The sequence below is a fragment of the Panthera tigris genome, chromosome F3 (genome assembly GCF_018350195.1).
Source record: "Panthera tigris isolate Pti1 chromosome F3, P.tigris_Pti1_mat1.1, whole genome shotgun sequence".
In the NCBI taxonomy this organism is placed as follows: domain Eukaryota; kingdom Metazoa; phylum Chordata; class Mammalia; order Carnivora; family Felidae; genus Panthera; species Panthera tigris.
This window is the reverse complement of record NC_056678.1, coordinates 1910412-1934007: the sequence shown is the minus strand read 5'-3', so window position 1 is coordinate 1934007 and position 23596 is coordinate 1910412. Positions and strand designations below refer to the sequence as shown.

The window sequence follows — 23596 nt, the reverse complement described above, 5'->3', positions numbered from 1 at the left end:
CGTCGCCTCTGTGAGCCACTAACCCTTCAGATTCACCTTTTTTCTGCTTGACATGTTGTTACAATTATTAGTCATAAAAAAAAAACTTTACAAAACGTTAAAAATAAAATTTTAAATCAAATGAATTTATAGGTTTTAATCTGCGTAAACTTTAACTTATACTTTGATTAACGTGAATTTTTAAAAAATGAATCATTTTGACCATGCACTTACTGATGCTAAATGTCCTAGAAGATGACTCATCCCAGTTGCAACTATGCTTCAAAAGCTTAATCAACTGAAACTACTTAGAATGGAGCGAACCCCAAGCATGTGTTACAAGGCAAGGATAACGGTGGAAAGCCCAACGATGACAGTTTACACTGGCACCTAATTTACAGGGATGCGATGATCATCTATTTTCTTGAAGACGAACTTCTCAGAACTGTCTCTCAGTCACCCACGCGGCATGTGACTCAGGTTCGCACAGACAGCCAGAGCCCGCGTCCTTGCGGACCAACCTCTCCGACACTTCGGCGTCAGCGGCACCATCTCTACCTCTGGATACACGCCAACCTTGATCCTGCCTCCCAACTTCCGGCCTTGCTATGCGCTCTGTCTAAACTATTCCCTCAAGACCCCCTGTGGACGTGTCCTTCTCATCGGTGAGGCCTCCGCTTAAAGAGCACCTCTCTGGCCGTCCCACTTAAAGTAGCAACCACACATCTCTGCTTTATTATCTTTCTGGCCCCTGTCACCAGCTGAAATAATCTTATTTATTTACTTGTTATCTATCTCCCTCCATTAGAATGAAGTTCTACAGGAGCACAGACATTGTACGTTTTTTACACCATGATACCTCCAGTGCCCAGAACGGTGGAGCAAAAGTACACAATAAATACTTGTTTTGTAAGTGAGTAACTTCTCTGCTACAAAATCCACTCACTTCTCTTATACAAGTAAACTTCCTCAGGTTCTTAGTTATTCCAACTATTTGATATCAAATGTAACCATTTAAGATATGACATCTCTTCTCCTAGTCTCCACCAGGTAGCAGCAGACCACAAGGAAATACATACATTAGAAACAAAAAAATTATGGTAACGGCACCGTTCTGTTCGGGGACGGGTGCAGCGTGGTGCACAGCACAATGTACGGACGCCTGAAACTAATGTAACATCAGGTGTCGACTACACACGAAACAAAAGGAAATTTAAAAACCAGGTACAAACACTAGGAGAACAAATCTGGGACCGCTGTGTGAAGGATCAGACTCGCAGAAACCCTGGTGTCCTTGTCCCGCCGTGTCACTCAGAACTAGATGAGTTATTAAGTGATGATCTCGAACCAAGCCGCCCCAGCCCCCTAATTCTGATCTATTTTCCTCTATAACATTCCTTCTGCCCCTGGAATTCCACGTATTTATGTTTTTACCTCTTACCCACTACAAGACATTTGAGAGCAAGACAACTGTTTTGTTCAACAGAGTCTCTCCAGCATCCAGAACAATGCGTGGTTCTTGCAAACTCTCAATAAATACTCATTTAATGAATCAATGCATGAAAAATACATGGGAAATTAAGGTCATTATAGTCAACTTCAATCTGACCATAAAAAAATCTTTTTCTTACAATATTTATCCAAAAAGATGGGCATTTTCATACCTAAATGGGTAAGCTTCCTTTATCTAAAGAAACCTGTATCAAAGTATAATTGACATATAGTATTATATTAGTTTCAGGTGTACAACACAGTAATTTGACATTGTATACCCTGTGAACTGATGCCTACAATAAATGTAGTTATCATCTGTGACCATATGGTTAATACAGCACTCGGACTGTATTCCATAGGCTGTACATTCCATCATTGTGACTTATTTCATAACGGGAAGTCTGTACCTTCTCTTCACTCGTTTCATCCCCCACCCAGCACCTCTCCCCTCTGGCAAGACACAACTCTGTGCTCTGTATCTATGAGTCTTGGTTTTGTTTCGGTTTTTAGGTTCCACATATACGTGAAATGATGTGGTATAGTTCTCTGTCTTACTTCCCTTAGCAGGATACTTTAGGGTCCCATCCGTGTTGATGCAAATGGCAAGATTTCATTTTTTTTTTTTCTGGCTGAGTACTGTTCTGTTGTATATAGGTACCACCTTTTCTTTATCCATTCATCTCTATCAGTGAGCCCTTTGGTTGTTTCTATGTCTTAGCTATTGCAAATAGAGCCACCAGAAACAAAGGAGTGCATTATCTTTTCAAAGTAGTCTTTTCATTTTCTTAGGATACCCAGAAGTGGAATTGCTCGATTGTTTGGTAGTCCTAATTTTAATTTTTTCAGAATCTCCATCCTGTTTTCCATAGTGGCCGCACCAGTTTACACTCCCACAAGCAGCGAGCGAGGGCCCCTTTTCTCCACATCCCCATCAATTCTTGTGATTTCTTTAATAATAGTCATCCTGACATGCAGCAGGTAATATCCTATTGTGGTTTTGACGTGCATTTCCCTGATTAATGATGTTAAGCATCTTTTCATGTGTCTGTTGGCCACCTGTACGCAGGTCCTGGAAAAATGCCTCTTCATATCCTCTGCCCATTTATGAATTGGATTATTTTTGTTACCGAGTTGTATGAATTCCTTTTTTTTTCTTTTTTTGGATATCCACTCCTCATTATATATGATTTACAAACATCTTATCCCAGTCAGTAGTTGACTTTTCCATTCTATTGATGGCTTCCTTCATTGCTCACAAGCTTTTCCGTTAGATGCCATCCCATTTGTTTACTTTCCCTTCTGCTGCCTTTGCCTTTAAGTCGGATCTAAGAAAACATCTCCAACAATGACGTCAAGGAGTTTACCACCTACTTTCTGTTGGGTGTCTTATGCATTCAGTTCTTACTTTCAAGTCTTTAGCCCATTTTGAGTTTACTTTTGTGTGTGGTGTAAGCAAGTGGTCCAGTTTTCCCAACACCATTTGTTAAACAGACTTTTTCCCATGGCATAGTCTTGCCTCCTTTGTGGAAGATTAATTGGCCATATAATCGTGGGTTTACTCCTAGGCTTGCTATTCTGTTCCTTTGATCTACATGTTTATTTTTGTGCCAGTACCATACTGTTTGATCACTACAGCTTTGTAGTGGATCTTGAAATCTGAGATTGCAATATCTACAGCTTTATTCTTTCATACATAGTATAATGTCATGTGTAAATAATAACAGTTTAATTCTTCCTTTCCAATTTGGATGCCTTTTATTTTTTTCTTGCCTAACTGCCGTGGCTAAGACTTCCAATTCTCTGCTAAGAAATGTAGTCACCCTTGTCTTGGTCCTGACCTTAGAGTAAAAGCTTTTCGCTTTTCAAAGTTGGAATATTATTTTAGCTGTGGGTTTGTCACATATGGCTTGTATTGTGTTGAGGTACATTCCCTCCATATGCACTTTGTTGAGAGTTCTTATCATAAATGAATGTTGACTTATGTCAAATGCTTTTTCTGCATCTATTGAGATGATACGACTTTTACCTTTCATTTTTTTTAACGTGGTGTATCACAGTAGGTCACATTGTTTTGCAGATGTTGAACCTTTCCATTCCTGAAATCAATGCCACTTGACCATGATGTATGATCCTTCTAATGTATTTTCTAACTTGATCTGTCAATATTTTGTTGAGGATTTTTGCATGTATGTTCATAAGGGATATTGGCCCGTAATTTTATTTTTGTGGTATGCTCTGGTTTTGATATCAGGGTAACTGATGGCCTCATAAAATGACTTTGGAAGCTGTCATTCCTCTTCCTTTTTTTTTTTTTTTTTTGGAAGAGTTTAAGAATAATAGGTATTAAATATTCTTTGAATGTTTAGTACAATTCACCAGTGAATTCTGATCCTGGACTTTGTTGGGAAGTTTTGGATTATTATTTAATCTCCTTACTAGTAATTGGTCTATTTAAATTTTCTACCTTTTCATGATTCAGCCTTGCTAGGTTATATGTTTCTAGGAATTTATCCATTTCTTGTAGGTTGTCCGGTTTGCCTGTGTGTGACTGTTGTCTCTGTTAGGATTCTTCATATTTCTATGGTGTCAGTTATAACTTCTTTTATTCTGATTTTGAGTTCTCTTTTTCTTCATTAGTCACCAATTTCATCTTTTTGTGGAACGAGCTCTTGGTTTCATTGATCTTTTCTGTTGTCTTTTTAGTCTCTATTTTACTTATTTCCACTCTGATCTTCATTATTTCCTTCCTTATACTAACTTTGGTTTCATTTGCTCTTCCTTTCCAATTCTTTAAGTTTAAAGTTAGGCTGTTTGGGATTTTTCTTCTTAATGTAGGCCTGTATTGTTATGAACTTCTCTCTCGTAACTGCTTTCGCTGCATCCTGTAGATTTTTGATATGTTTTTCATTTGTCTCTAGGTATTTTTTTTTATTTCTCCTTTTTTTCCTTCAAAGGTCCCTTCATTTCAGTAGCATGTTGTTTAATCTCCACATTTTTGTGGTTTTTCCAATTTTCTTCTCGTAGCTGATTTCCAGTTTTACACCATCATGGTTGAAAACATGTTTGATGATTTCAATCTTGCTAAATTTACTGAGATGTTTTTGTGGCCTAGCATGTTATTTACCCTGAAGAGTGTGCCGTGTGCACTCAAGATGAAACATATTATGCTGCTTTTGAATGTAATGTTCTATATAGATCTATTAAGTCCATCTGGTCTAATGTGTCATTTGAGGCCAATGTTTCCTTACAGACTTTCTGTATGAATGATCTAATTATTAACAAAAGTGGGATGTTAAAGTCCCCTCCTATTATTGGATCGCTGTCTCTTTCTCCCTTTATGTCTGTTGATATTTCCTTTAAACATTTTGTGGGTTCATTAAACATTATGTTGAGTTCATATACATTTATAAATATTATATCCTCTTGCTGGAGTGACCCCTTTATCATTATCTATTTAATGCCCTACTTTATTTTCTATAAGTCTTTAAGTCTATTTTGTGTGAATATAAGCTACCATAGCCTTCTTTTCATTTCCATTTGCATAAAATATATTTTTTCATACCTTCACCTTCAGTCTGTGTGCCGTTACTTTTGAACTGAGTCTCTTGTCAGCAGCATACGGAGACTTTTTTTTTTTAGAAGCCCATTCAGTCACTCTACATCCTTTGATTGGAGAATTTAGTTCATTTACATTTAATTTTAAAAGGTATGTACTTACTGCCCTTTGTTATTGTTTTCAAGCTGTTTTTACAGTTTTTGTTCTTTTATTCTTCCCTTTTCTCTTCCCCTGATGTCTGATAACTTTTAGTGTTGAGATTCCTTTCTCATTTTGTGTATTCATTGAAAGTCTTTGTGGTTATCATGAGGTTCAGATACAACATCGTACGTATATAATGATGTGTTTTAAGTTCATGGCAACTTAAATGTGAATACATTCCAAAATTCTACATTGTCATCCCCCTCTGTTAATGTTTTAGGTTTTTTGTCACATTTTACAACTTTTTATGTATTACTTAGCTAATTATTGTAGTTTTAGTTAATTTTACTATGTTGGTCTTTTGAATTTCATATTAGTTTTATAAATGATTTACTACCTTCACTATATACTTACCTTTTTCCACTGAGATTTTCACTTTCATATGTTTTCTTGTCATTAATTAGTGCCATTTCTTCTTAGCTTTAAGAAGTCCCTTTAGAACTTCTTGTGAGGCTGGCTGAGTGGTAATGATGTTCTTTAGCTTTTGTTATATGAAAATTCTCTCTCTCCTTCAATTCTGAGTGGCCGGGTACAGTATTATCGGTTGCAATTTTTTTGTACTTTGAATATGTCCTGCCGCTCCCTTCTGCCTTGCAAAGTTTCTGCTAAGAAACCTGCTGATAGCCTCCTGGGTTTACTTTGTGTGTAAACAAGTTGTTTCTCTCTTGCTGCTTTTAAGATTCTCTACCTTTAACTTTTGACATTTTAATTATATCTTGGGGTGAAACCCTTTGGATTCTTATTTGGCACTCTCTGGGATTCCTGGATGTGGAGGTCTGTTTCCTTTGCCAGATTAAGGAAATCTTCAGCCATTATTTCTTCAGATAAGTTTTTCTGCCCCCTTTTCTCTCCTTCTGCGGCTCCTATAATGTGAATGTTACTTTGCCTGAAATTGTCCCATGGGTCACCTAAGTTGTGTTCATTTTTTAAAAAATCTCTCTCGTTTTTGCTGCTCTGTCTGGGCGAGTCCCATTGCTTTGTCCTCTGGTTCACTCTCCGACCTCTTCTGATTCGCCCAGTCTGCTGGTGAACCCCTTTAGTGTATACTTCAGTTATTTGTTCTGCTTCAGCTCTCCGACTTCCATTTGGTAGTCTCTTGTGTTTTCCATCTCTCTGTGGCAGTTCTCACTGCGCTCATCCATTCTTCTCCCAAGCTCGGGAGGCACCTTTATGACCACTGCTTTGAACTCTCCATCAGGTAATTTACTGATGTTGCCATTTCATTAAGGTCTTTTTCTGAGGTTTTGTCTTGTTCTTTCATTTGGAAGATAAGTCCTCTGTCTCATCTTGCCTGATTTTATGTGGTTTTTTTTTTTTTTCTATACATGAGGCAAAACAGCTACCTCTCCCAGTCTTGAAGAAGTGGCCTTGTGTAGATGACCCCTGAGGCCGAGAAGCACAATCCCATCTGGCCACCAGTGCCAGGTCCTCCAGGGCAGTCCCGAGTGTGGGCTACTCGCATCTGCTGGCTGTGGGGAGGCCGGGGCTGTGGCACTGAGAGGCATGGCACTCATCTGGCAAGGTGGCTGCAGTTACGGCCAGGGGAAGACAGGATGCTTGCCCAGCTGGCTGTGGTGCGGCTGTGGCATGGAGTGATGGGGCATGCCCAGGTTACAGGAAGATTGCCAAAATGGCTAATGCCAACACTGGCATTAGCAAAGTACAACGGGATTGCAAAATGACACCTGTCGCAGAAAGATCCTTCTTCTCTGGCATTCACTTCAGGAATAAGGGGGTCAGTCTCCTTTCGGTATGGCCTAGATGCTTCTCAAAGTGCAGCTTTTGTTCTGGGTCCCAGGGTGAGTTGAGTGTGCGTGCAAACCCTTTACGGGCAGGTTCTCTGTTCCCCAGTTTTATGGTTTTCCTGGACACAATCCCCATTGTTTTACATTTTGGCAGCTCATCTCTCCAGTGCAGAACCCAACGATTGAGGTGCCTGATGTGTGAAACATCCCCTACTCCTCAGGGAGAGTCCCCACATTTTTGAGATCTCTCCTGATTGTGGCTGCCGCACTGGGGATAGGCTGTTTGGTGAGAGCGTGTCTCTGTCTCTTCTACCCGTCTCCATGCGGCCTCTGTCCTCCGTTTCCAGGACTTTTCCAGAGGAAATGATTCCACATGTAGGTGTGTTGTGTCTGTGGGAGGTAGTAAGTTCAGGATCTTCCTGCACCTGCATCTAGCCTAAAACACCCCTATGGAGTACCCCGTTTCCTCTGTAACTCCCCACAAAGGCGGCACCGGGCGGCAGAACCCACGTGTCAGCCGAGCGGTTCCTGTTTCAACAGGACCGTACTGCAAATAACTGGCTGCGTTTTCTTTCATCTCACCGAAACTTGGAAAATATCCTGAACTGCTGCAATAAATGGTAACACGTTCTTTCTAAAAGCCATTCCACAGTCGGTACAGATTCTACTTCTTCTACGCCACCTACGTTAGTAACCTGTAAACACAGAGCACAAAAGCACGACTTTATTGCCTTAAAACAAATATGCACAATTTTCAAGGACTTAGGCAACCCTGGGTTTGCCTCATAACTGCTTGCCTTGATAATGAGGCCTGTTCTGTATACGACCTCCACCACTTCGTCTCTACCCAAACTTGGTTTCCCGTCCCACACGACTTCTATTCTTGCCATTTTTCTAATGCTAGTTCTTGTGCTCCGATAAAGAATACGGGAAACTTCCTCACCTTGACATACTTTCCACAGATACCTGTTCTTTTCAGTCTCGTAATTCTCACATTTTCTATGCAGGTAGTATTTATGAGCTCAATTTTAACTACAGGGATAGAGTGGTTCCAGAGGGGCTAATAATCCCATTGCCAAGATACCCCATTTTGACATTCAAGAACCACAGGACTTTCTTCCCTCAAGGAATTCTCTTCCCAAGAACCCCTCTCCCCCATGCGAATGGTAGCCTTTTCTTAAATGTCTTCTAGAAATAAAAGTATGTCTATATCACCATATACGTATTTACGTGCATACTTTTGTTTATATAGAAGTCGTTCTTTCCATCTTCAGTTGATAACACACACGGGGCGTCCCCACACGTGCACCTACGGATCTGCTTCGTTTGGATGTGGCCCCGCCCACACGTGCTTACAGTGTAGCCGGGAGGCTGGCACCACAGACACTAAACAAACGGCCCAAACAAGTAACAAGTTGTACGATCACAACTTGTAATCAGTATCAAAGCGCTATTTGAGTGTATTGGGGGAGTGGGGTTTCTACCTCTGGCAATGAAGTTTCTGACCAACCTGAGAAAACAGTTTTTTCTTTTATTATTATAATTCCTATGATGTCAGCAAATCCCTGTAGTCTAGTTTTCTTTAAACACACACACACACACACACACACACACACACACACACATACTTAAGGTATTTGAGATAAAACTGAATCCCCAAACCTAAATCTCTATAAAAAAGAAAAGGAACCTCGCCAGTAAAAAGCTTTCTCCCCAAGAGGATCTGAAACATAAGCTACTTCTCAAATGGCCAGGTTTGTCTGAAACACACAAAGATATTCTAAATCGAATAATGTTTTTCCATTATGACTCTCCAAGCTGAGCTCGCTCGCCCTCTGTTACCTTGGAGACAGATGATGCTGTAATAATCCAGAATTCTTTGCCATGTCTAGCTCTGTGAGCAGAGACCACCTGGAGGTCATACGGATTATAGACACCTTTACGATTTTTCCGACAAAGGCAATATACAAATTCTCCATCATCTTTTAAAGGTTCCTGAGGTTAAAAAAATTTTAATTAACTTGATCAACTTAAGTAGTAAAATGGCTGAACAGGTTACTCAATAAACTGAAACAATTTTAGATGAAAATTAAGAATAATATCCCTGAGGAAAGTTAACATCAAATTGTGTCCGTCCAAAGTTCAACAAGATCAATCTTATGAAAGATTTAAAATATATAATTTTCATTCTTACAGCGTGGTGAAAAAACATTCACGAAAACTGATCTATGTGTTCACTCATGCGTGCTCATTCACACAAAGAACTTGGCAACATACGTTTTACAACACGCTCCACCTTCAGTAAATCTTCCAACACCGGAAGCCTTTTGAGCACATTAATCATTTATTTTGTTAATGACGGTGGCTTAGTATTAGAGTAACAATAGCTAATATTTGTTAGGTAAATAATTTGTTAGGTAAATAATAAATATTTAATAAGTAATAACTGTTTCATGTTATATTTATAACCACGAGAATTGCTTTAATTTTTTAAATTAACCACGGATGATGATCGTTAAACAGATGCAGAAATTACTAGTTTGAGAGATTAGGTCATTTGAGAAGAGTCACAAAGACAGGCAGGGGCAGGCTAAGATGTGAGCATGTGTCTGACCAAACCCACACTCCGACACACTGCAATTTACCCTAATACCTGCTTCTTTTTTACCTGGCATTATTGAGAAATCAGCCATTCCACATTAAGAAAAAAATCTAAGTGAAATTTCTTTCTTCTAGCTTTGAAAATTTTTAACTGTCACTATGAACCCTCTACAAGAAAGTTCAAGTTAGTCATTCCTGGATAATTAAAATTTATTATTAAAAAAATTATAATTCAGTGATGCCTTCAGAAGCTATTGAACTGAGTAAACAGTTTCTAATTACTGGAATTTAAAATTCTGGATCCAGTTTTACTTCTCAAAAAACCATCTTCCCTTAAGACCCTTCGTGTTCCTTCTCAATGTCTCAACCGTTCCCTTTTCTTGTTCTGACCGGACACAATGCATCCCTGGAAACCTTAAGAAACAAGTCTACAAACCGCGAGTCAACGTTAATAACTCAGCTCTGGATGGCGACGTGCACGGTGGCGGCTGTGTTCCAGTTACTGGGCCACTCGAGGCATTTCTGTTCTAATTATCGTTCAAAAAGTTAAGGATGTTAGAACCTTAACGCAGACACGACTCTCCCAATGGGTCGTGTATGTAATTAAGTCATCCACGTACAAGAAGCACAGAATGTTCCAATTAAATATTGTCTTTCGATTAAAAACAAGTATTTGTTTCACATTCTCAATCCTCTCTTCACATACACGCGAAACACACCTTGTCAGTGAGTCCAGGGGCATCCAGCTCAGGGACAGCTTTGTGAAACCACGGCGCCCACCATCTGCCAGGCACACGCCACGCGCATTGCCTCATTTCCTGGCCACAGCTCCCTAACGTTAAGTACTATTATTTCCGCTTCAACATCAAAGAAGCTGACGCTCAGAGAGGCCAGGAACTTGCCCAAAATAACGCCGGGAGCGTACAAATAGAGCCTCACACCCGGGAGACTCCGATTCCATCATGCGTGGTGCTTGCCTTTACGTTAACGCTGCCTCCGACAATGATCAAAAGAGCACTTATCCTCCTGGTGACAGCCTAGAGCAGGGCCAGCAAACCACGGCCGGGCCCACGCGCCTGTTTCAGTAAATGAAGTCCCCCTGGAACACAGCCACACCCACTTGTTGCTCCCGCACCACGATGACAGACCTGAGTGGTTACGACAGAGGTCAGGGGGCCCGCACAGCCTAAAATATTTACCATGTGGCGCTTTTCGGAAAAAGGGAAGTCGGCCCCTGGTCTAGAAACACCGTTCTCAATTGTGCGCCAGAATCGCCTGGGGCAGCTTCATAAAACACGGATCGCTGGGCTCCACCCCCAGAGTCTCTGACTCCCAAGTCGGGGGCAGAGAGGGGACTTCGGATTGCTCAAAAGCTCCAGGGGACACTGATGCTGCTGGCCTGGGGCCTGCCATTTGAGCGCCCTGGGTCTACGGAGTAGGACGAGAGGGTCCTGCCCAGTCTTTCATCTTCTGTAATGAAGGAGGTCACAGGAGGCAGAGTTACCAGTGCTTGTGGCTGCCTGTGCTCCCCGGTCACGTGACCCCGGACATGCTAGAACTTCCCCGAACAGGAAGGGATAAGGACATACACAGATAATGAGACAGAAAATGGGGCACAAGCAGTAAGGGTGCAGATACATGCTACAAACACACGTTAGGATTTCTTCTTAAATCGCAAAATAACTGATAAACAGGAACATAAGAATAGATTCAAATTTTGGACATATGTTGTATCTGTTTCTCCGTTCTTGGAATAAGTGAAATGAAATGATGCCCCACACTTTCAGTTTTTGATTGTTTTGGGTTTTGGTTTTTTTTTTTTTTTTTTTTCAAATTTTTTTTTTAACGTTTTTTTATTTTTGAGACAGAGAGAGACAGAGCACAAACGGGGGAGGGTCAGAGAGAGAGGGAGACACAGAATCTGAAACAGGCTCCAGGCTCTGAGCTGTCAGCACAGAGCCTGACGCGGGGCTCGAACTCACGGACCGTGAGATCATGACCTGAGCCAAAGTCGGACGCTCAACCGACTGAGCCACCCAGGCTCCCCGACATCCAACACTTTTATAAGCATGTACTATGAAATCATGATTGTTAATTTGATGTTAATGGGATATTTAATTTTGATGTAATATGTGCAGTGAATGAAATAAAGATTGAGATACACTTTCCAATAACAACTTTTATAGCACAAAACTGAATAAAACAGAGTAATACCTTTAGAATAATCTTCTGAACTGCAAGTTTGGAACTTTTGTACTCCAAACAGCGCTGCGGTAACATTGTTTGCCAGCCAAACTTTTCTCGTAGCCTTATAATATGTCTTGTCACATCATCATCCTCCGGTTCTGGTTTACAACATTAAAAAAAAAGATCCAATAGAAGTGTGAATATGGGCATCACTTAAGGATAATGTATACTACTCCAAATATTTCTACACGGAGAAAACATTTTAATGGGAACTTAAAAGTTTACACAAAGGCTCTATAATTGGAAGAGAAAAAATAGCTTAAAATTTACTTTTAACATAAGCTGGAAAGAAGGAATAATATTTTTCCGTCTAAGAAAGGTATCGCAGAAGCCCTAATTCCACAATCACACGGTTGGTGGCACGAGAAGACACTGGAACAGGCGCCAGTTAGAAGGTTTTCTTAACAGAAGCCTACGCTGGGCTGGGAAAGAAGTGATGACCACCCACGGTGGGAATATGCTTCCTAAAGATACTCATCCCACAGACACCTTTGAGACCTTTGTTTTCTTGATCTCTTAGCGGCTAAAGATTCTCTCCTTCTGGAAACGTTCCTGTTGCTTGGTTTGTATCTGCCATGCCTACAGGTTGTCCCTCTTAGCCCTTAAGCTTTTCTTGATACATCACGGGAAGGGAAGCAATCCCAACACCATGCTGGCAAAACCGGCAACGCTATGAAGTTGTTCGAGATTTCTGGTCCTCTTGCGGCCCCTGGGTGGCTCAGATGGGTAAGCGTCCGACTTCAGCTCAGGTCATGATCTCGTGGTTTGTGAGTTCAAGCCCCACGTCGGCCTCTGTGCTGACAGCTCAGAGCCTGGAGCTGCTTCAGATTCTGTGTCTCCCTCTCTATGTCCTTCACCTGCTCTTGCTCTGTCTCTCTCTCTCAAAAGTAAAGAAATAAACATGAAAAAAAATTTTTTTTCTAAAGATTTCTGGTCCTCTAGGGATGCCTGGGTGGCTCAGTTGGTTAAGCAGCCAACTTCGACTCGGGTCATGATCTCACACTTCGTGGGTTCGAGCCCCACATCAGGCTCTGTGCTGACAGCTCAGAGCCTGGAGCCTGCTTTGGATTCTGTGTCTCCCCCTCTCTCTCTGTCCTTCCCCAGCTTGTGCTCTCTCTCTCTCAAAACATTTAAACATTTAAAAAAATATTTAAAAAAATACTTCTGGTCATGTAGAAACAACAAACACCAGCTGATCGAAACAGGGTCTCTGCTAAGGATTAAGGGAGACTTGAACTGTTATGTAAAACAGCATCAGGACAGAATGAGGGTAAGGTCCTGCAAAACCCCAAGAGTCGGTTCCTCTTTAAACCTTGTGCCCTTGGCCTCAGCCTCGTCTGGGCCCTATCCGTTGCTGAAACACAGAAAGAAACTTAAAATTCTTAACTGACAAGACAGCTAGTGAATATTAGTACAAACAGAGACCGGCACAAGGGACCAAGACGTAAGGAATACAGACGAGGGTACAAAAACACCTACCTACCAAAATCAAAGGATATGGTTATGACCTAGGAAAATAGATCAGAGAACCTATTAGAGTCCAGAGATAGGACCATTTACAAAAGACAATCTAGTAAGTGAAAAAGATATTTCAAATCAATAGAGGAATCATTACCTGTTCACAAATCACAATGGCAAAGTGGTTAGCCACTTGGAAACTATGCAGTTATATGCAAGTGTAAATTACACATGGATTACAGAAGTAAATGTGGAAAAGAAAATGATAGAAATATTAGAAGAAAATATAGAATATGTTCCTGAAAAAGAATCAAAGCATGTTAAAAAAAAATAATAAATTGGACTTCTTCAAATTTAGCAACTTATGTGCAAAAAAGCCACCATCAATAAAGTTAAAGCATAATTAACAGGTGAGAAGAAAATGCTTATAACCTATGTAAGAAGCTAAGGATTAACGTATAAAATATTTTAAAAATTCTTCCCAATCAGTAAGAAATAAACATTCTGATACAAAGGTGAACAATTTATAGGAAAAGACAAACAGCCAGTAAACATACTAAAAAATGTTTAACCCAGTTAGTATTCAGGAAATCACAATTTAAAATCATAATGAAAATTCATTCTCACCCATCAGACTTGCAAAATATTAAATTAGAAAATATCAACTGCCGACCAGAGTATTCCTCTTACGCAATATTGTAAAAGCATCAAGGAACACGTCCGTTCTTGGTGGCTACCTGGCAGATTTAATGAACTGATGGAGGCCGTTGGGGAATGGAAGTGACTTAGGGCAAATTTTAAAAAAATGATTTTTCACAATAAATAGTAAATTTAAGGAAAACATACATCCTCCAAAAAGCCGGGGGGAAATTTTTGTCAAAAGCCAGATTAATTCAGAAAATCACAGATATTTACTAAAACCAGACAGTGGTTACACACCTTAACACTGGGGTGTGAGGCCCTGCCCTAGCATGCTGGGTGCACGGTACGATCCCAGACAGCAATTCTTTACATCAGAAATAGAAGATAAGCCTGCATCCCACTTTTGCAGTGAGTCACGAATCCGGGGACCAGGGGCGCCTGGGCGGCTCAGTCGGTTGAGCGACTGACTCTTGACTTCAGCTCAGGTCATGATCTCACAGTTCGTGAGATTGAGCCTCACGTTGGGCTCTGCCCTGACAGCACGGGGCCTGCTTGGGATTCTGTCTCTCCCCCTCTCTTTCTGCCCCTTCCCCGCTCACGTGTGTGCGTGCCCTCTCTCCGTTTCTCTCAAAACAAATAATCACGGAACTCAAAAAAACAGAACAAAACAAAAAGAATAAGGGTACCAGAAGTCAGGTCAGGAAATTGTAACTTTCAAGAGAAAGCCTTCCAGAGAAAAACCATGAAACAAGAAAAAGAGAGAGGGAGAGAGCAGCATAAAGACTACATTAACTGTGCTACGTAGACACAGCACAGCATCTTCTGTTCTAGACACAATAAAACCTCACCAGCGAGCATGGAGGCTGAGCTTCTAGTTCCCTCGCCTTCTCAGCTCACAGCCTTGAAAAGGCACTACCACAGGACAGAATCCTCGACAGCAGCGACAGTGAAGACAGTGGCGAAGAAAAGTTCTGGCATCTTAAGGGGAAAATTACATTATCTTCAGAATGAAAATAAAACTTTTCTTTTGAAAAGTTTAAAACGGAACTGCTGCCTTAGAGTCAAAGATATAAGTGATGACACTATCCTGCCATGTGAACGTGTCGTCATAATGAAAAGCCGTCAAACAGCCATACTGCCACTGAGTGCCATGTGAGCTCCGAGGCGGGACGCCGCTGCACTCTAGGGGCCTCGCTGAGAGCTCTAAGAGACTCACAGAATGCACGTTAACATAAGGCTCAAGACGGGCAAAAAAGAAAAGAGGGCATTCTACACACAAAAAAAGAGCGAAAGAGTAAATTCCAAAGGCACACGTCAGCAAGAATCATCTCAAAAAGACAGGTTACAAAAGGTTACAATAAAATGTCACGTAGGCATAGACTTTAACACTTCCACTGAAGCGTGACATCCACGGGGAAGCACACACGGCACGCGTAGGTAGAGGACTTCGTGCACAGCAGTCAGGAAGAAAGTGACATCAGCCATCCTAACGTCCCCCCTGAAGCCCTGCCCTATTACCATTCCTGCTTCGACCCATTCCCACACAAGTGCCGCTCGCTGATTTCTAAGATTAGAGATCAGTTTTTCCTAGGGTTTATTCATATAACCGAATCGTACCGCATGTATCCTTCTCTGTGTGACCTTCCCACGCACAAAATAATGCATGTGTTTAATGGATGTATTAGTTATCCACCAACGTGTAAGTAACTGTCCTAAAACTTAGAGGTTTAAAACAAGAAATGTTGATCATCTCTCAATTTCTATGGGTCAGGAATTCAGAAGGAGCTTAGCTAGGTGGTTCCAGCCCAGATTCCCACGAGTGCACAATCAAAATGTCGGCCAGGGTGACAGTCACCTGAAGGCTCTGGGGCGGGAGGATCACTTTCCAGGACAGCGCACTCGGGTGCCTCAGCTCTTTCACTGCGTGGACCTCCCCGCAGGGCTGCAGTGTCCCACGTGACACTGGCGTCCCCCAGAGAGTGAGCAGCGCGACAAAGCAGAAGGCACCGCTATGCGCGGTCACACACTGTCCCTTCCACCACACCGTACTTTGTCGCTTCCACCATACTACTTGGTTAGAACGGAGGCTGTGAGTCTGGCCTTCACTTAGAGGGAGAAGAGCAAGGCTCCACCTTTTGAAGGAAGGGGTGTCAGAACAGATGTGGACAAATTTTTAAACCACCATGATGGATGAATATAAATAGAGAAAATGCATAAAACCGTAAATGGAAACGAGTCACCGATTTCAGAATAACCGTTCGCTGGCGTGAACTGTAACTGGGGCCAGAGAACGGGCAGCAGAAAAGGGGACTGCCTTTCGCTACACCTGCACCATGTCACCCCTGTACCTGCTTTCTACTGCTGCGTAACAAGTTACCACAAACCGGGTCTAACACAACACACCTTCAGAGCCCCACAGTTTCCCGGGTCAGGGATCTCGGCTCAGCGTCTGCGGGGCTGAAACAGAGATGTCGGCTGACCAGGCCCGCATCTCGCGACACGCTAGGAAGCGATCCGCCTCTAAGCTCCCCTCGGGTGTTGGCAGAACCCGTTTCCTTGTGGCTGCAGGACCGAGGTCCCCATTTTCCTGCTGACTGTTGGCGGGGTACTCTCGTGAGCTACTTGCGATGGGGCCCCGCCCACAACATGGCAGTCTGCCCCTTCGGTGACGGCAGTGTGGCATCTACTACTGCCTCTGGTCTCTTTTACAGGCCCATCAGTAGGGAGGGCTTGCCCAGGAAAAAGGGCCTTAACTACATCTCAGAAATGCCACACGGAATGACCTACTTCTGGGAGCAAGGCTCCATCCCGCTGGGGTCCTGCCTGCACTCGCAGGGAGGGACTGCGGAAGCACGAACCCCCACACCCACACAGTGGGCGCCTGGGTGGCTCAGTCGGTTAAGCGTCTGACTTCAGCTCAGGTCACGATCGATCTTGCAGTTCATGGGTTCGAGCCCCTTGTCGGGCTCTGCGCTGACAGCTCAGAGCCTGGAGCCTGCTTCGGATTCTGTGTCTCCCCCTCTCTCTGCTCCTCCCCTGCTCATGCTCTGTGTCTCTGTCTCTCAAAAATAAACATTAAAAAATAAATAATAAAAAAAAATAAATAAAAGAATGAAGCCTGTTTATGTCAGGCCCGGAAATTTAAGCTTCAATAGCTTTACGATTAATCTGCCCTGGACCGTGGTATGTCAGTAAAACATAGAAAAGTTTCCTTTTCCTGTCAAACTGAAAATATTAAAACAAATCAGAATTGGAGGCATAGAGAAAGTACAAACTGGAGAATGTCAGTAAGAAATTCAGTTTCAATGAATTACTTATTTGGGGACTTAACCTCCGTGTCAGACAAAGACACAAAATTATTAAATCTAATGATACTATAAAATTTTACCGAAAGGATAAGACAAAACCACACGACTTCATTTTCTTCACACTTCTCTAACCATAACCTTCAGGGATTGCTCCTAATTAAGAACATAGTGAACCATCTGTCAATTTTTTGATCTATTGATATTTTAGGTTTTCAAGGATTTAAAGAAACCCAACAATTCTAAGCAACCCGAATTCAGTAAGACTGTTTCTTCTAAAATCAGTGTCCTACTTAAGCACATAAAACCACAAAATAATCTGAAAGAACGTAATGTCTTCTAAACAAGGCGGGTCAGCGATGCTACGTACCTGTCCTGTCATACGACGCAAGCCTTTTCTTCTTAACTTTTGGACAAGCGTTAGCTGGGCCCTTTTTCTCCTTTGATACCTCTTTCTTCTTATGAGGAACTGGCTTTGAAAGCTCCTGCAGAGTTCTACTTTCTTGAAGGTACTCTGAAAACAAAAGCATCGTTAACTGAGTAACCAGCACGCACCATACACGATGGCAGGGCCCGCTACGTGCCAGGCCACGCAGGAGATCACAGTGCAATTTCCGTCTCTAAGAGCACAGGCTCCGGGTCAGACGGCCCGAGCTCCACGCGCCCTTCCGAGCTTCCCTGCCGCTTCCCTGCCCAGTCCTGTGATTTACTCTGTGAGGAACCGTCCCCCTCCCTTTCCTCACCTGGGAAACGAGGACTGTTCCAGGGAGAACCTCGGAGGGCGTTAGAGGCTGAAGCCGGTTCCTACGTTTAAAGCGCATGGTAAGTGCTTACAAAGACCAGTATTAACTTTATTGTTACAATAAACCTTTAAAATGCAGAATGCTCCTGTGAAATCTACAACAAAAGCTTTTTTTTATTAACTGCGGTTTAGTGACAAGGCCAGAAACAGATACAAATGCAGAAAAGTCACATTTGGCCAATTTCCCAGATTCCTTCTATGACTCACCTGACCGGTGGGATCTCAGCATGAAGAAGGCAGAAATTACTGAAAATGCACTTTTCAAAAGCAAACAAATTATACATTTTCTCCTTGATATGATGAAAATGTATGTAGTGTGGTGAGCCTCCAGTTAAGTAGGGAATGAGGTACGATAATTACACACAACACAAAATGAGTATAAGCGACACAGCCGGTAAGTTCCGTTTCCACCCAAGTCCCAAGTCAGAGGAGACAGACAGACAGACAGAGAGAACATCCCATGTGTAGAGTCAGAGACCACACACCCATCCGGCTGGAGGAATCACATGTCGAGGAGGGTAAGCACTTTCACTGCGGCGGGGACAGGGCTGGGGAGGAGAGAGGTAAGAAAACACAAGTACCGTCCAGGGGGCCACGAGGACGTCTGTGGGAAAGAGCCGTGAAACCTTCCCTTCTCCCCAACAGCGAGCCCAGGAGTTTCTCACACTCCTGTGCCTTAACTGAAACCCGGTGATCACCCAGACGTCGCGCACACGCAGCCCTCTCAAGCAGTGGTCGGTGACAGTCCTGCACCCCGCGTGCCTCAAGCCTGGAAAGTGGGCGCGTTTTCGTCCCCGCTCCCACTTCCACTCCCGAACCATTACGTCTCACCCCCTTAAACAAGACCCTACGCCCGAAACTCGTGCCTTCTCACTACGTCCTACTCTTGCACAGCTCACGGACATCCACCGATGAATCTGGGGCCCAGGCTCCAGCGAGGGCCTGTTCCCCCAAATCAGACCTGCCACCTTTCTGGCATCTGACACAACACCCTGGCCCGCTCCCTGAACATCCTCACCTCTAGCCCGACCACAGCCCAGCACCTGCCGTCACCTGCCCGTCTCCTTCCTGCACACTTAATACTCCCAGCATCACGTTTTTAACTTCACCAGCACCTCCAGTTCGTGGCCCATCACTGACGATCCATCATCCCTCTGTTTATTTTCCTCTCTCTCTCTATCCACCTGAAATTATGTCGCCAACACGCTGCACCCTCACCGTCTTTTGATCTCATCTCCGTGGCAGAGCGGCGGCCCCGGACGAACCCAACTCTGCGTGCTCGACGTGCCCACGTCCCGCAGCCCAGTGCCGTCACACAAAGGCCCACAACGAGTGGATCGGTAACTCCCGAAGGTCACCTTTATTAATCACAACCTGAAATCCCGGTCTGCCTGGCTGACTTGCCCTTCTGGCTCATCGGTGGCTAGAATTCCTCCATGCGCCTCAAACCTCTGAACCTCCACCTTCCGCTCTCTACTCACCTGCTCTTCATGCCTACTTCCCGGGGAACACAAAGGCATCCGGCGGGAATTCTCTCAACGTGCCATGACTACACAAGCCAACGAACCCACACCTGCGCCCGTCTTTCCCTCCCGTCCCTTCTGACTTAAATAAGGGGGGTGTGTTTCTCTTCCCATCCAAACCAATCCTTTCCGCCTTTTGCCCACACCACCCCCTCATGCCTACACTATTAACGATTCTTCTCTTCCTCTGTGTGTCCAGCTCCCAGCATGAATCACCTCGTCCTAGACCACACTCCCCTCCAGTTGACCATCTCTATCTCGCCTTCCGTCACAGACTTCTAGAAAGAGTCGCACGTCATCAGTATTCTGTTTCTTCATCTTCTGCCACTTCTTTTTCTCTTCTGGGCAGGTTCTGGACCTCCACTCACACAGCACTCCTGCGACTGACCCTTCGGGGTTACTACTTCGATGCACACTTTCAGCCCTCATTTTACTCACCAGTATCATTACTTTCAACCTCTCCTTCCTTTTTAAGCTATAATTGACAAATAACATCAGGTTGGCTTCGGGTGCCCAACACGATGATTTGATACTTGTATATATTGCAAGATGATCACCACAAAGAGTCTAGCTAACATTCATCACCACGCAGTTACAATTTCTTTTCTTGTGATGAGAACCTCGAAGATTTACTCTCTTAGCAACTTTCAAATTTGCAAGACAGTATCATTAACAGTCACCATGCTGAACATCACATCCCCACAACTTGTTTATAACTGGAGTCTGTACGTCTGACCACCTTCACCCATTTCACTTGAGTCTTCGTGTGTGTGTGTGTGTGTGTGTGTGTGTGTGTGCGCGCACGTGCGCGATTCTTCCTAAAGGTCTTTCAACTGTTTATCCTTTCAAAGAAACATCTCTTGGTGTCATTAATCTTTCCTATTGTCTTTTTAGTCTCCATTTCATTTATTTCTGCTCTGATTTTCATTATTTCCTTCCTTCTACTGACTTTTTTCTTTTCTACTTCAAGTGTAAAGTTAGATTGAGATTTTTCTCACTTAATCAAAGTAGGCCTGTACTGCTATGAACTTCCCTCTTCTAACTACTTTGCTGTATCCTGTAACTTTGGTATGCTGTATTTAGATTTTCATTTGTCTCAAGGTATTTAATTTTTTCTTTGGTCCTTAGTTGTTCAGTAGCACACTGCTTAATCTCCACATGTTTCTGTATTTTCCAGTTTTCTTTTTGTAAATATTTCTAGTTTTTTGTTTTTTACCATTGTGACAGGTAAGATGCTTGATATGATTTCAATCTTCTTATAGTTATTGAGACTTGTTTTGTGGCCTGCTGTATGATCTATCCTGAAGAATGTCTGTCCCGTGCACACACATGTCCCATGTACACATGTGTAGTCTGTTGCTTTTAGATGAAACGTACTACTACATCTGTTAAATCCATCTGGTCTCACACGTTAAGACCAAGGTTTCCTTATTGTTTTGGAGTGTGGGTTTTGTTTTTGTTTGTTTTGTCTGGATGATCTAACCACTGATGTAAGTAGGATGTTAAAGTCCCCTGCTATTACTGTTTCGCTATCTATTTCTATTCAGGTGCCCCTATGTTGGGTCCATATTTACAAACGTTATATTCTCTTGCTGTATTGAATCCTTTGTCGTTATATATTGACGTCTCTGTCTCTTATTACGGTCCATTACTACCCCAGCTTGCTTTTTTCTGGTTTCCATTCACATGGAGTATCTTTTTCTATCCTTTCATTTCAGTCTGTGTGTGTTTATGCAACTGAAGTGAGTCTCCTGTAGGCAGCATATAGACGGGTCTTGTTTCTTATCCATTTGGCCACTGTGTATTTGTTGTTTGGAGAATTAGTGCATTTGTAGTTGAAGTAATTAACGATAGGAATGGACTTAATGCCATTTTGTTAACTGTTTTCTGGTTGTTTTGCAATTCCTTTGTTCCTTCTTCTCTTGCCCTCTTCCTTTGTGATCTCATGGTTTTCTATAGTGTATTCTTACATTCCTGTCTATCTTTTGTGTATCTACCATAGGTTTTTGCCTCGTGCTTACCATGAGGCTTACATAAAACAACTTATAACAATCTATTTCAGTTGATGGCAACTTAGGTTTGAATGCATTCTAAAATTCTACACTTTTCTCCTCCATCCCACATTTTTATGTCTTTGATGTTCACAATTTACTTTTTTATCCTGTGTATTCATTAACAACAATTCGTGGTCATAGTTCTTTTTGCTACTTTAATCTCTTAACCTTCATAAGTATTCTGCATATAAGTGATTAACCCACCCCCTTTACACAGATTATTCTGACAGACTGTGGATGCACCTGACTACGCTCTCTGATCTGTGGGACAGATGGCCCGTAAGAGCTATTTCTCCATTTGTAACAGTTCAGCAGGACTCACATGTGCGAGCCCCATGGTCACCGGGCCCAGGAGGTCAAAACGGGTCTCCTGGGTGGCAGACACAAAAGTCAGGGTGCCAGACTAGTGCGCCAGCTCCCCGCCCCAGGAGAGTCCAGTGACCCAGAGTGAGATAGAGGAGAGCACCCCCCACCAGATGTGCCCACTGGGCTCTGTCCCCCGAGGGTATCTCAGTGGGCCCTCATATGTTCACCAAAGAAGCCTGCCCTGTAGGCTGAAGCTTCAGGACAAGACAACAGACCCCTTTCTCAGAAGGACTGGGGGTCTCTTCCAGTCTGCTGAGTCTGTGCTGGGCCCTGGGTGGAGCCAGGTAAGAATTCCACCCTTATAACAGTTCTATGGGACCTGCAGTGTAAGCCCCTCTGGCCACCGGTCAGGCCATCTAGAGGTTCCCCCAGGGCAGCAGCCACGAAACTCAGGGCGCCAGGTGAGCGTACGTGCTCCTTTCTTGGAGATGCTGGGGCCCTGGAGCAAGGCACAGGGAGAGGGTCAGGACGGCACCTGCCAGTCTCCATTTTTGGAGAGCATTTCAATAGGGCCCTGGATGTCAGAAGCCTGACTCTCAGAGCTGAGCTTTAGGATAATCTGATAGGCCTCGTTCACTGAAAGGCCGGGAACGTTTTAGTCATTCGCTCGCCTGCCTGTGCGCTAGGCCCTGGGGAGGGTGACCGCTAAGTCCTTTAAGAATTGTTTCTCAGTTCCCTGTAGCCTTGTAGGTGTCCTGGATCAACGCCCTGGACTTCAAAGCTAGCTGTCTGCGGGGCTCATCTCTCAGGGATAGGCCTTCAAAGTTGGGGTGCCCAGTGTGGCTCAGGGAGAGGCTCGGGACTGTGAGTCCCCTCCTGGATGTGGGCTACAGGGCCGTGGGTGGGGATTACGGTGAGACTGTGCCTCAGTCTCTCCTACCCATTTTGATGGGGCTTTTCCCTTCATTCCCCAATGTGCCGATGATGAGCTAGTTTTGGGGTGTTTTCCGGTGGAAACGGTCACACACGTAGCTGTATACTTGGTGTGCGTGCAGGAAGAGGGGAGTTCAGGATCCTTCTACATCAGCCATCGTGAACCGGGACCCACTCCTTCGTTCCTGGTAGCTTTTTCCTCTGGCTTCTGTGACACCACGTACTCATCCTCTCGCTCATCATTCCATCTAGCCTGGCTCTGACCATCCCCCCGTGTCCACTACAGCCACCCTCCTTTACCCGGGTCATCGCTGCTCGTTCTTCGGTCCCGCTTCCGTCTCACTTCGTACTCTCTCCTTCGGGAATCTCGCCACGTCCACGGTTTAAGCTGCCACCCACATAACTACTCCAAGTACGTCGTCTCTGCCCTGGCTTCTCTGAGCCCCAGACACATATATTCGGTTGCTTGCCTGACATCTCCCGGAGTGTACCAAAGGCAGTTCAAATTCCGCGTGGCCCAAATTGAAATCACAATCTGCTCCCAGCCCCCACAGGCCGACCCTTCTTCAGGGCTCCCTGTCTCAGAGAACAGCACCACTATTCGTTCTATCAGACAAGCCAGAAACCTAGCTCTCACCTTTGACACCACCTCTCTCTCACCAACCCGCCACCCTGACTGATAATCCTACCTTCAGAACATCCAAAGCCTCGGGGCGCCCGGGTGGTTCAGTCGCTTGAGCATGCGACTCT

General features: G+C 43.6%; 1 protein-coding gene across 1 annotated transcript in view; it reads right to left on the bottom strand.

Annotated features, from left to right (window-relative positions):
* The window catches only part of DNAH14 (dynein axonemal heavy chain 14), a 404678-nt gene that overhangs the window by 270171 nt on the left and 110911 nt on the right, over window positions 1–23596 (bottom strand). Inside the window, 4 exon segments of the mRNA XM_042976694.1 lie at window positions 7558–7670; window positions 8818–8970; window positions 11791–11921; window positions 17599–17742. Coding sequence (XP_042832628.1) covers window positions 7558–7670; window positions 8818–8970; window positions 11791–11921; window positions 17599–17742 — 541 coding nt within the window.